Source organism: Passer domesticus, chromosome 2 (assembly GCF_036417665.1).
Source record: "Passer domesticus isolate bPasDom1 chromosome 2, bPasDom1.hap1, whole genome shotgun sequence".
Lineage (NCBI taxonomy): Eukaryota > Metazoa > Chordata > Aves > Passeriformes > Passeridae > Passer > Passer domesticus.
The window spans coordinates 16870837-16884950 of NC_087475.1; the positions used below are offsets into that span (position 1 = coordinate 16870837).

At 38.8% G+C, this 14114-nt stretch overlaps 1 protein-coding gene across 2 annotated transcripts in view; it reads right to left on the reverse strand.

Annotated features, from left to right (window-relative positions):
• BEND2 (BEN domain containing 2) overlaps nt 1–14114 on the reverse strand; it is a 23887-nt gene continuing 9773 nt past the window's right edge. For both annotated transcript variants that reach the window (XM_064407586.1, XM_064407587.1), the window contains 9 exons: nt 13882–13953; nt 13619–13693; nt 12886–12990; nt 10404–10920; nt 9208–9408; nt 8176–8294; nt 7366–7570; nt 6039–6242; nt 1–3527 (listed from right to left, as the gene is read on the reverse strand). In XM_064407586.1, the coding sequence (XP_064263656.1) occupies nt 3322–3527; nt 6039–6242; nt 7366–7570; nt 8176–8294; nt 9208–9408; nt 10404–10920; nt 12886–12990; nt 13619–13693; nt 13882–13953 (1704 nt within the window). In that variant the 3' untranslated portion in view covers nt 1–3321. The remainder of the gene's footprint in view (nt 3528–6038; nt 6243–7365; nt 7571–8175; nt 8295–9207; nt 9409–10403; nt 10921–12885; nt 12991–13618; nt 13694–13881; nt 13954–14114) is intronic.

The window sequence follows — 14114 nt, forward strand, 5'->3', positions numbered from 1 at the left end:
TGTAGTCAAAGAACTATATGGCAGTTTTATTTGTAAAATACTTAATTCCTAACAGCAAAATACTTTAATTGTACTTTATAAAAGTTAGGAAAATTTGATACATTTAAAACAGAAACAAGAAAACTATTTCTACTTCAATTCAATTTTCTTTTCAAGTTGGAAGCTATAGATATACACCATAGTTAACAGATTTCAGTGCCAGACACATCATTCAATAAATATATCCTTCCACCATTAAAACCTGTGAAGGGCAGTGAAAACAATTAATAAAACTACTGAAAAAAATATAAGCATTTTTGTCTTTTTCTGAGGTTTGGAACTAGTAATACCTATACACAACAAAGTTCTTGGCATTTACAACAAGGACTGTATAGCAAGTAACAGAAGAGCCTGTTAATAGTACACCAGAACAACCGAATTTTCAGTACAATATTTCTACCAAGAAAAGAAAATCAGAAATTCAGTCTCTTTCTTGAATCCTACAGCAGACTTCTGCAAGGAGGTGGCAGAAGGAACTTAAATTACCAACTGATTTAATATTTGATAAGGCCATTGCATATCCTAAGTTGTAATTAAAAAGCTGGTCCTATACTCTGTACATAAAGACTGTCTGTTATGAACAGAAGTTGAATTGAGAATGAGTAAATTCACTGTTCTATCCTACTGCTAACAAATAAACTATGAAACCTTTGCCTTGGAGAGGACAGATTTAGTTACATCTAACTCTGCTATGTACAGGTGTTATTTTGGAAGTCACAGTTTCCACAACCCTTCAGAGGTAAAATCCACTCCCTACGCCAGTCTTCCAAGAAGCTTCCTTCTGTGAAGAAACTGGACCTTTGAGACTGCACTCAGACCCAACACAAGTGGCAAGGCAAGTTCTCACAGCAGCCAGCCAGTACAGTCACTGCGAGGCCCGTGTGACTGATGCTGGGAAACACGAACAGAAAGGCTCACACCAACTGTAGGGGTTCAGCAAGGGCAAGGGCTGGGCTCTGCACCTGGAACAGGGCAAGCCTGGCTGCATGCAGCAGCTGGGGAAGGAGAAGCTGGAGAGCAGCTATGGAAAAGGTCCTGGAGGTCCTGGTTGATCAGTCAGGAATGCCCTGTCAGCCAGGAGGGTCAGCAGGGTCTTGGGGGGCATCAGGCACAGCACTGCCAGCTGGGAGAGGGAGGGGATTGTCCTGCTCTGCTCTGCACTGGGGCAGCCTCACCTTGAGTGCTGGGAGCAGTTTTAGGCACCACAATATAAGGAACACATTCAGCTATAGTGAGTCCAGAGGAGGACCATGAGGATGGTGAAGGGTCTGGAGCAGAAGCTGTATGAGGAGCAGCTGAGGTCACCTGGTTTTTGCCAGACGGGGGGAGACTGAGGGGAGACCTCATTGTGATCTTCAACATCCTCACAAGGGGAAGAGGAGGGGCAGGTACTCATCTCTTTCCTCTTAGGAGCAGTGATGGGACCTGAGGGAATGGCCTGAAGCTGTAGCAGGGGAGGTTTAGGTTGGATATCAGGAAAAGGTTCTTCACCCAGAGGGTAGGTGGGCACTAGCAAAGCCTCCCAGGGAAGTGGCCATATCACCAAGCCTGACAGAGTTCAAGAAGCATTTCGACAATGCTCTCAGGCACATGGTGTCATTTTTGGGGATGATCCTATGCACTGTCAGGAGTTGGAATTTATGATCCTGATATGTCCCTTACAACTCAGCATATTTTATGATTCTATGATTACTTCCTTTCTTGAAAACAAACAAATAAAAAAACCCCAAATAACAAAGAAGTTACTCGACAAAAAATCCCATTAACTTCTGTACAGTTACTGTTCTTGAATTCTAACTTACAAATTAAACTGAGCAAGATATGAAATTGAATATATACGGTAATTAATTTTTATTTATTTGTAAAAGTTCAACATCCCAGTGATTTTGAAAATTAGTTTGTTACAATTAGTTTGTCTGTTCTTTTTCTTTAAATATATAACTTAGTGCACTAATAAATCTTAGTCTTGTGTAGACACAAAGGAAAGGCAAGGGCATGAACATTTATTATTAACAGGTGCTTTTCTGGGCCTCATACACCTACAGCAAGGCATTTGCTGCAAATGTGAAGTCTTAGCCACAGTAACCATGAGATGGTGAAGTTCAGGACCCTGAAGAAGTATTTTCCTTAAATTTAATTTAAAAAACCCAGAACTAACCATTGGACTGGTTTTTTTTTTGTCCTTTTAGTACAGCTAAATCAGAGCAAAGCAGTGTAACTGATGCCTTGAGAGGCTACCTGGAACAGAGGCTAGACAGTGTTAAAGGAATAAAGTAGGTATTTATTAAAAGGCTTTCAAAAGATACACCTTGGGCAGTACAAGAGCCTGGCCGAGGCTACGCCCAAGATGGACGATGGGTCAGGAGTTTTTGCACTTCCATAAGCTTTGGTCAATTTACATACTGGGGTTAATTGTACAATTACAGCTTCAGGTTAAGCAGTCCCATCCTCCAACACCGCTCCTCTCATTTCGCTGTTTATACTTTCTGGGCCTGAAGCTGCAATGGTGTCCTTGGTTCTCAGGCTGGAAAAGGATTGTTTTGTCTAACTAAACTGTGAAGAGAACCTGCTAACACTTCACATGAAGTTCAAAGTTATATACTAATGCAGTACAGGATCTGGAAAATATGAAAGCTAAAACTTAAGGCATCATTCCCCCATACATTACCAGCTGTACTTACATTGTTGTCTGCCTCTTATCCTGCAAAAACCCCACGGATATAGGAGGCAAAAATGTGAGAGATCATACAATCATTAGTTGGAAAAGACCTTGAAGATCATCAAGTCCAGATACGACAAATGCATTAACTAAATGCAATTAAAAATATTTTTTCCTTTCTGATATTTTTGCTGAAGATACCCAATTGTCAAAGCAAATTTCATTCCTCACACATAATGAGATAATTTAACTGGCTATGATTCACCCTCCAAGGAGAACCACTCCTTCCTCTCCTCTCTTCCATCTGCTTGTGCTGAATTGATGCACAGTGCATCTTTTCTAACCAGATTAATCTTTCAGATTCAATGAATCAGAAGAAGATGCTTTGAGAATCATGAGAAGATGCGCATTGCAAATGCTACAGGGAACACTGAAAATAATTTCTGAGGAGCACAAACACTACCTATGCAAAGAGTTAAGGCTCCCAAGCCTTCTGCTAATTTTGGTCTCATGAAGTGATGCTATTTGTGCTGCTGACACCTCACTTGAACAGGACAGCTCGATATTACAGGCTTTTACATGGAATTAATAAAAACCTGCTAAATTAAGATTTGAGACAGATGCTAGAGAGCTTCAGTCTGAGAGACAGCTTTACGGAAGTGGGATCTTCTGGGGGACTCTGCGCGGGCTCTCTGGCGGGTTCCAGACGTTGCCTTTTTCAGCTCATGCCTGAGGCTGCGGATTGTGCTGTTTATGGCAGCCACGCATGCCTTCCAATCAAATCCACTTTCATTTAGATCAAAGGATGGAAAATTCTCTTGAAGAAACTCTAAAAAAACCACCAAGTACGTAATAGTGAGTTATCAATTATTTAGGTAAGCTATATATTCTTTCTGGATGTAATTAAGCTAAAACAAGTGCATGCTACCAAACCAGGACAGCTAGACATATTACAACACTTGAAAAGCAAAGCAGGGCAGATATTGCTTTCCCGCTGTTATATTTGAAAATGAGTTAAAAAAAGTCTAAGCATAAAAACAAAATATGAAAGAAAACATGATCATGTGTGTGGTTTTGATCCTTTGAAGTGCTGAGTAACTTCAGCTTCTAATGTGGTCAGCCAGCAAAGACAAATCTTGGGCTCTATTTCAGAATGACCAGAATTAGGCAGGACCAAGCTCTCCTTCAGAGGATCTCTGACAACTATATTCACTAAAATTAGTCACACCAGTTCAGCATAACACAGATGTACAGGAACAAAAGTGACAGAAAAATTGTGAGAGCTCATTCCTTACCATGCTGCAAGTAAGACCAGTAAACAAACACTTGAGTCTGGTAGCAATGACATAAAAAGGATAGGACTATGGCACCTTTCTCCCCTTTCATGAGTAAAATGAGTAGTTTAAAACCAAAATTAAAACTGGTTTTTAAAATTATTGAGAAGTGATTGTCCTGCTGAGGTGAGCTGGATTGCATGCTTTCTCTAAGCAACCCAGTAAAAGACTTAAATAAACACCAAAAAGGAATTCTCATCTGTAGCTTCAAATCAAGGCAATATTGATTCTCCTCTGATTAACATCTAGATTTACCTTCATAGTAGAAAGAAAGGTATAGCTAGTAGATATTGTGTCAGCTTTGTTCTTCCACATACCAGAAAGTAAAAATCTAATATAGAATTATTGTTTACAGGTAAAATTCTAACTTGTAGTTACAAACCTAGAAACTCATTTTGCCAGAAAAACTCTGGTCTGAAGGAAGAAAGTACTGAAATAGAAACCTGTGCTCTTGCAGTTCATTCTGCTCCAGGAGGAGAGGTGAAAGGGAGAGTAAGTGTGCCTTAGGATGCTCCTGTTATAAGCTATGATGACAAAGGATACAGTAGCCATGGGCTGAAGCAGCAGACAGGCTCTCCTTACTTCCATCCCCAGCAGGAAATTCAAGAATACTTGACTGCAGAGGATCAGCACAGAACTGGAATTCTTCAAGGTCTACAGAACCTTTGTACATGGTCCACAAATCAGCTTTTGAAGTTATGCCTTTTCTTTGACCAAAACTGACTGATTTTGGGGATTATAATAAGGCTATGCAGGGTCCCTTCCTGCCCTGTAGGGTAAAATTCAGGGAGCTGGTGCTGCCATCCAGTCAGGCTGTGTGAAAGGGAACAGGGGCAGGGACTGTCCTCTGGCTCCAGAGCCAAGTGACAAGGTCTGGCTGCAACCACAAGACACAGGACTTGCCTCTCATCTGCTCTGTGGCCTGCATGGTGTTCTGCAGTCCTAAGATGCACTTACTACATCTTTTGAATGCTTCTTAAGCTCAAAATATCAAGAAATAAAATAGAGATGTTTAAATGTCAATGTTTCCAGTGCTAGTGGTTGCCATACTGGAAATGGTTTCTGGCATGCTCTGCCTGTCCCTCAAGCTATCACAGACATCACCCCAGAGGGTGAGAGTCACAGCTCCACTTTACTGAGCATGAACTCTGTTCCTTCAGATGCAGTCCTCCTTCCCCACTTCTCTCCCCAACTCCAGAGGGTGGGGCAGGGGAACAGGACAGGGAGGAAGAAGGTGAGCAAGCACCTGTCTTTAGCCACCTGATGGGTTAAAACACAACCTTGTTTCCAATCTCTAAATATGGCTTTTTTGCTCCAGGGCTCAGTTATCAACTCCCTGCTTAGCCCAAACTGTCTTCCCATAACTCAGCTCTCCTAAACATCAAGATAGACTCTCATCTGCTTGCAGAAGGCTGATCTTAATGATCTGTCAACTTTCCTGAGCTCCTCTCCTATTCAGAGCTGTCTCTCACAAGCTCCCATCTGTGACTTTCCCAAACATGTCAAAATGTGCTCTCCCAAGGTACAAAGCCCATACTCAGATCCTTCTTACTCTACTCAGGACCTCAGGGCCCATGATTTCATAATCTCTACAGGCAATGCCACCACCAATTATCACACAAGAACCCTTTTTGTGAAGGGAGCCATAACCTGCTGTACATGACATCTCTCTTCTCTGCTTCACCTACACAGCCCCTGTATCAAGAAATTATCTCTGATGTCCTACAGAATCCTCAGGGACTGCTCCCATCTCCCACTGCATTGCCCTTTCAAGCCAATGTCAAGACAATTGAGTTTTCCCATGCAAACCAGGTTCATGATCTGGAGAATTTCCTGAGCTACTAAAACATAACTTTAACTACTTCCTCTCAATTTGCTTGCAGAAATGCCTGGGAGAATATTTTCACAAAGTAATTTCTGAAGCTCTATGCTTTGTTCACAGGATACGAAGATAATACTCTTTATTGGTGTCTCCATGTTATGATTTAAGAGATTTTCTTACTCACCTCTGAGAGCATTAATTTTATTGGAATCCAGTGGGCTCATGCCACGATCAAGACTACCATACACGTTGCTTTTCACCAGCAGCTCTTCTGGGAACATGTGACGAATCAGGAAGCGAGCTGACAACTCCGGCCGTACCTTCCCCTTAGCGACGTAAATTACGGAGAAAGGCAACTGAACATTGCGCCACGGGCTCCCAAGAGGTTCTAGAGAAGATGCCATGGAGGGGAGAGAGATATTTTACTCATACAACACTGACCATGCCTCAAAGTGGCTGTATTAAATCAAAACTGACACACAAAAAGCTCACCCAGAAACTACTCTACTTGCTTGGAAAGACCAAAGCAAAACCGTAACACTGCAGCTACTGCTAACATGAAACACATGGCCAAGCAGCCAGAACACCCTGCCTGGTTTACAACCACAAACAGTACTTCTGATATGTCTTCAGCAATGCAAGCTGCATTATTAATTACTGCTTTCTAACTTGTTTCATCTCGTATCAAAAGATGATGCTTTTCCAAGTACATAAGTAAGTAAGCGTCCTGCTATTTCAGTGGTGCTTAGATTCTGCAAGCAGAAACAGAAAAAGAGTGAATATTTTTCAGTTACTTCTAATCACACTTCACTGCAAACACTAATAAGAAAAAAATGCAAAATTTTTAGTACATAAAGAGGTCTGTGGGATCTGACTAACGAATCTTGGGTGCAGAAACAGATCTGATACAGCCCCAAAGTGATCCTAATTGAATAAATTACTTCCAAGAGCAACTAATCTCAGCCCATCTTCCCTGAGGGTCTCTAAGCATCACATGATGTACATGGATTTTTTCCCCAATGCATTTGTGTATTGAACACTTACATTAGAAAAATGTGAAACTATAAAGGCTGCTTTAAGATTTTTATTGTCCTGAAGAGTCAGTTTTGCAGAGAGGTGTACTTTTTCTTCTGAAATTGCAATATCATTCAATAGATACTCTGAGCTAGCTTACTTTACTTTTTTAAGACAGACTATCTACCAAAGAAAAGAAAAAAGCCAGGACAACTGAACAGAGTAACTGAAACTGAACTTCCCAATGTCACAGCAGACATGCATTATGGGACTCTGGCAGATGCAAAGATATATTCTGTTAGCCAGATACAACGCCCTTGTTCATTCCCAAAGACTTACTATGTGTATACCAAATGACTGCCTTAAGAGAAAAACTACTCACATAGTTCAGAAAATCCCTTTACCATGCAATTATACCTACAGTATCATCTTTTGCCTCTCACTGACTATTTAAAATGTAACAAGCAATTCCAGAACACAAAAACTTCTTTGTTTACCCATAGGTTCCAAAGACTGTTGTTGTCTGACTGAAGATGTGTGGAAAGCTTCTGGAAACTTATCCGATTCTGAATTCTGCAATGTGTCAGTTGTGGAGCCAGTCATTTTCTGAGAATTGTCTCCACTATCTTCATTATCATTTAAATCTACACAATGAGATGTATCAGGAGCATCAGACACTTCTTCTTTCCTCTCAGTTGTCTTCTGAAACATTTAATAAGGTTAATACACATTGAGAGAAGTCTAGCAGTTTTCTAATTGGTGTTCCAGTTTATTTCACATTTAGTATAAATTATATTTCAGATCTTTGCAATATAGTTACTCCGGAATTTCTATCACGAAAACCACTGGTAGAACAGTTAAGAATTATACAAAGATGTGCAGAGAGCATTTTAGAAGTGTAGTTGGAGGTGTTTTGGGAGTAATGTTTCAGTCAATATAAAACAGAAATGCATAGCTGAATATATCTGAAAAAAAAAGACTGCAAAAACAAGTGCTAAGAGCTACTTGATTAAGCTCTCAATCAAATTTGACACTACTTCTGAGGAACATTTGCAGTGCTTTCCTTATAGCATCCTACGCCTGAACACTTCTTAACTGAACTCTGGACACAGAAGCAGGAAGAGGCAAAGCAGAGAAGAGCATATTCCAGTATTCCCCACATGGAACCAGTGCTGCAGTCAGCATGCCTGTGCCGAGCAGCACAGAGACAGAACCTAAGGAATTTCCAATACAGCACCTGTACCATGAGCAGGTCAAACAATTCATCTGAGAAAAAAGTGCAAACTTAGTACTTAATAAATCATCACCTTTGCTTTGTTTTCAGAGCGTAAGGAGCGGATCATAGAATTGACATTTGTGATACAGGTTTTCCAGTCTTTTCCACGCTCACTCAAATCATAGGTTGGAAAGTTAGTTGCAAGAAACTCTGCATATAAAATACAGAAAATGTTTGACGTGTCATTACAAAGCCCAGTATTTAGAAGTATCCTAATTTACAAAGAAAGAGAAAGCTAACTAATGCTTCATATGTTTACTGTTCTCCATTTACAAGCTTCAGACTTCCATCAATAAATAACTACAGTAAACTTATGTTTTGAAAATAACCAGCATTATGAATTCAAGATGCTCTGTGATACTTTTTGAGATGTTGTGAATAATGCTTCTATTATATTAAACATTTCCTGGTAGAATTGGGGAAAATGTGTGATTTATAATACTAACTTTAAAAAAAAAAACCCAAACCAACACCACCACCATCCCCCCAAAAGAACAGACACAGGGTAATGCTGCAACTATTTCACATGGCTTATATAATCTCACACTCAATTTTAACCCTTTAACACACAGATGCCATGTGATCTGTGCAAACAACATTTATCAAAAAAAGCTCCCTCCATCTTCACCACTTCTCACTCAACATTACAGTATTTCAAAAACACCAGTTAATGTTTGTCCCAAGTATACCATGGCCATAAACCAACCCAATCAAACAACAAAAATAAACCACTGACAAAATCCATGGCACACACAAACACAAAATGAACTGCAATTAAAATCTAGAGACAGCAAGTGTGACTGATGAACGCAATGTACGTATAACTAGAAGAAATTTGAATAGTTTTATTTAAATTGAAGAAAAATGAACACTGAGAATTACAAAGCAGGACTTTCAAAACAAAAGGATACTGCACAGTGGAGCACATCAACTATGGCATTTATCTGCTCACCAGTTGCCAGACAACTATTAGCCAGAAACATACAGACAAGGACTCCTTTTAAGTTCAAAACCTCATTAAGTATGAAAGAAGTAAATCTGTGCATTTTGAAAAGTAACACACCTCTTATTGCAGCAATTTTGTTTGGATCCAGTGTCCTGCGCCCTCGTGCACTCGCTCCCATGATGCTGCACAATAAAGTTTTCTTGGGGAACAAGACACGAACCAAGTGGCGCGCTGCGTACTTGGGTTTAGTCTTTTGCCGAGCCTTCACCAAATGGTTTCCAAGAACTTTTACATTTCTTGCTGGGTCACCAACAAACTCTTTTGTAAAACAAAAATATTCAAAGAAAAAAAAAAAATTAAAATCCCAAATAAGTTGTTAAAAACAGAACATTTTTTTCAAACTCTTTCTCTTGAGTCTCAGTGTATAGTCTCTATTAATTTTACTATGTATTACTACTTATCTTTGCCCTTACAAAAGCAGCTTTAAATTGGAATGGTAACCTTTTGGAAGGAATGGAAGTACCTTTTTTGATTCACATTAACCACCAGCATAACTAATTGAAATCAAAACATGCAAGAAAATACATTAGACACCCAACTGTCCACAATGTTCACAGTGGCCTATTTTACTTATGTGCAGATACCAGGTATGTTTTCAAAACACTGACTCATGAAGAGTGGTATATCCATACACAGAACTGCTAAATCATAAACTGTTTACAAATTTTTAGATAGATATCTGAATATTTCACCTACTATTCATGCAGCTCTTCAGCTGTAAAAATGTATTTTGTAGACCAAAAGCAAAGAAGTCATAGCTCAGCCTTGCATATAAAAGTCAGGCCATTTACCCTTTAGAAAGGCATTAGTTTAACACATGGTGCCATCTGGTATGTCTATCTTTATTATAATGCAGTGATCTATAAAATTCTTGATTTTCTTTGGAATCAAGTATTTTGGAAGAAACCAAACACTGGAAGATTTGAGTATACAAAGGATGTTTCACAGATAAAATCCTGCACAAGAAGAAAACAGTTATTTCCTTCACACAGGTAAGCTGCTTTCTCAAAACATGCAGACATGCATATGCCTCCCTTAGCTTTAATGGCAATCTATCTGCCTCCTCCAACACGTGGGTAAGCACGCACATATTACTTGTGAATTTTACACAGAATAAAAAAGGTTACATTAAGAGATAAAAAGAGAGCCTAGAGTTAAAAGAACCCAAAGCACCTACTGTAAATCAAAGGCTTGTGGTAGTACCAGCCATTTTTTAGCCTTGGTTTCTGAATATTTATCACAAAGGAACTCACCAAGGCTAGGATTGATGAAGACTGAAGAAGATGGTAGTTCTTCACTAATATTCACATCCTCAGATGCATTTCTGTAGTTCAACTCCACAGCATTATTTTCCTGACTGGGCTCAGACGGTGCTGGTATCGATGGTGATGGCACAGGTGAAGAAGATGCAATGTTGACAGTACTTTCCACAATACTGGGAGCAAGATTTGATTGTGGTGAAAGGTCAGGCATCCCATTAGTTGCTGTGTATGATGAATGTAATGAATGTGTAGAAACTATAGTGGGAAGTGGTGGGCTCTGCCTTCCAACAGGCTGATGAGATTCAAGCTGAAAACTCTGCAGGACATGTTTTGTTTTGGAATTGACTTGAACGTGACCATTTTGCAAAGCAATCCTTACAACTGGGCTATGCCTTCCCTGGCCTGATGAAGAACGATGAAGACTTAAATCTCTTTCCATGGGTTTTTGTACTCTTATTTTTCCTGAAGGCAAATGACTGGAACTTCTGTATGTAAATCCAACTGGTTTCTGAAACGTGATTCAGAAAACAATTAAAAGGTTACATTAGACATAGCTGATAATTTTGGGGGTTTTTTTTAGCCAACCAGGAAAACTAGATTTTAGTAATTCTGCTATTGGCAGCATACTCTTCCTTTAAGTGGTCTCTGTCATCAACTCAGAGCTACCATGTTTTAGCCTTCCCTCTAGTATCTTCTATTCTCATTTGTATGTACAACACTAAGAGTTTATCTAGTCAGCTTCAATGTTTCTCTATTTCTTTCACTTGCGGGGGGGAGGCCAGAACTACTTTCTGGACCTCTTATTAAAAAGAAAATAGGCAAAATAAACATTAAAATTTTTCAGTCATTGACCCAGTCACTGGCTGATGAATTTTCAAGGAATGTGTCCACTGCCCTGCCAGCTCCTTTCAAACAAGAAAAAAACCCAAACACTTCCTCTTCTTTCTTTACTCGTTAGGTGAAAACAATAAATATTCAGATTTCATCTACAATGAAGATTCCAGAGAGACTGAGATGGACAAACTGAGAGATAGGCTATGTTTTCCATCACTTCAAGTACTTTTTAAAAAAATCATACACAGGCATTCTAGTTCAAAACACAAGTCACTGAGAAGGAGCAACCAAACGAAGATGACACATGTGGATTTGTTTTTCTTATTTTGTTTAATTTTGCTGGGCTTGTGTGTTTGTTTAGAGAAATCTCATTATATTGCACCCTTGTAAACTTAATAAAAAATCTATGACCTTAAGAAGTCTTATGTATCTGAAAGTTTGTCAGCTTCTCCAGCTTTTGGAATTCATCTAATAAAAAAGTAACTTTACCCCAAACCATTCCGTTACCCTTCACAAGTACAGCAATGGTACAGCCATAAAAAAAACCCAACAGCACTTCTGATGATTTTAAACGGCAGAACCCAAGGAAATAGCTGGCAGATAAAAGCCTCCAGGAAAAAAAAAAAAAAAAAAGAAAAAAAGAAAAAAAAGCAATGCAGGTCACTTTTAACACAAAAATCCAAACATTAAAGCACCTGCCATCCCACATATCAGAGGGGAGGGTAAAGCACAGAGGTCTTATAGGGGTCATTTGTATTTGACAGGATCAGTTTATTCCCTGAAACTCATGGTTTTGGATATGTAGACAGCACAAGCTTGGAGTTGACAATAAAACCTAGTATCCTAGTGATGGCTGACAGGTGTGAGAAATCCAGCTCCATCCACCCATAAAGCAAATGGCCTTTCTGCTGTCTTGACATCTCCTGACAGCAGAATCATCTCTGCCACATTAAAAGCTTTGTAGTGTTGATGACAAAAAAAAGCCCTTATGGATTTTATAAACTTTTTCCAAAATCATCTGTTATGCTTTCCTTTTAATGATCATTGTTAGAAGTACTAAGATTGTGTCTCCTTAGTTAACACTAGATTGACTGTTTGGGAGCAAAATTAATATTGTGTACTCAGTATCAAACATTATTAAAAGTGTTTAAAAAGGAGTTTCCATTAAAAAAAATTAATTATATACTGTAATGGATAGGACAACATACTGTTTAGATCTAAAGTTCAGTAAGCCAACTGAACCAACCTGATTGATGCTTAAACTCTCTTCTAACTGCAGAAACCAATGAGACAAGACATCACATGTTGCAAAGGTGCAACAGCAATACACTAAAGTTTAAGATGCACCTACACAATTCACTTCTGTTTGTGTCAATACAAATAGAATTTTACACCATCTATCACAGCATCCTGAATTTGATGGGAGTCACTGCCAATCTGTGGCCACCAGTCAATAACACAGGAAACTGAAGCTGGCACATAATCAGAAATCTCAAGTAATTGAATTGAAATAGATTCTAAGTCTGCTATTTTGCTCCTTATTTCAATCTTAGTGAAAGGATTGGGATTTTTAAAATAAGCATCAGAGGAAATGAGAGAATTAAAGCAAAAATAAACACCTTAGGTCTTTAATACTCACAGGTTTGAGCAAGAATGGCTTTATACGAGTATGCTGCATTTCCGAGACCTTGCGATGAAGCAGATCAAATTTTTTATCCAGTTTCTGAATGGCATCATACATGGCCTGAAGAAACCAAGAAAGTTCAATTAAAAGCTGAACTCCCTCCCTAAAACTTAGCCAACTTCCTTCCACAGCACTGCTGAATGCCTAAGGAGACTTACAAAACATTAACACTTGGCTACAAACCACTTACAAATTGACTTAAATTAAGCATGGCCTGATTGATTCCAGTCACACAAGTGCTCACCTGAATAAATAAGGGATGCTTTTAATTTCTAGTGCAGTTATTTTCAATTTTGCCCGTTACTGCTTCAGGAATCAAAAGGAAAGAACTCACAAAACCAACACTAGCAGGATTTTTGGCACACCTTTGGCAAGCAACATGTACATTCAATAGCTAGCTGTGTATCACCACCGTATCTTTCCCATTACTGTGAAGCTCCTCCCAATAACTAAACTTTACATTTTGTATTAAAGCTTAATATTTGAAAATTATTCTTACGAAAAGTTCAGAGAATATGAACGACATTAGTTTCACTTTGAAAATACTGTAGTTATGTGGGCAATTAACAAGGCAAATAACTGGAAAGGATCACGCCACTGGTTGTCAAGTTTATAATACAACTCTAGTTCCTAAAGTTTAACTAAAATTGTTTAAACACCATTTCAGATATAAAGGAAAAAAAAATACCTGGCAATAACTGAGGACCTCCATAAGAGGATTCTGTTGATATCCAGTATAAGAAGCTTCAGATAAAACGCTTTCCTTTTCCATGAAAGTAATAATTAAACATAAAAAAGAAAAAAAAGGAGTGTAAGGTACTAATATATACACAGACTTAGCAAGTAAATCCCAACTTCAAATCTCTCATGTTACTTCAGCCTACTGCACAACATGCATCCCCAAACCAACTTTTCATTCAAAGTCTGTCAAACAAAAGAAAATTCACTTACACATTCATAGTCAGGTTCATACTCATAAATGACACTGTCATTATCTTCATATTCTTCTTCCCTGGTTCTCATCTGGGAAATAACATAATTAACATTCAATGTTTTGAAAAGTTGAAGAATTCTTCCAGCAATCCAACTTGGACACTTTTGGTTGTAGTTGTAATTACCTCCCTTGGCTATAAGAGGGCCCAAGAAAACAAGACCTACTACAGTCATCTTATTTATGTACTGGT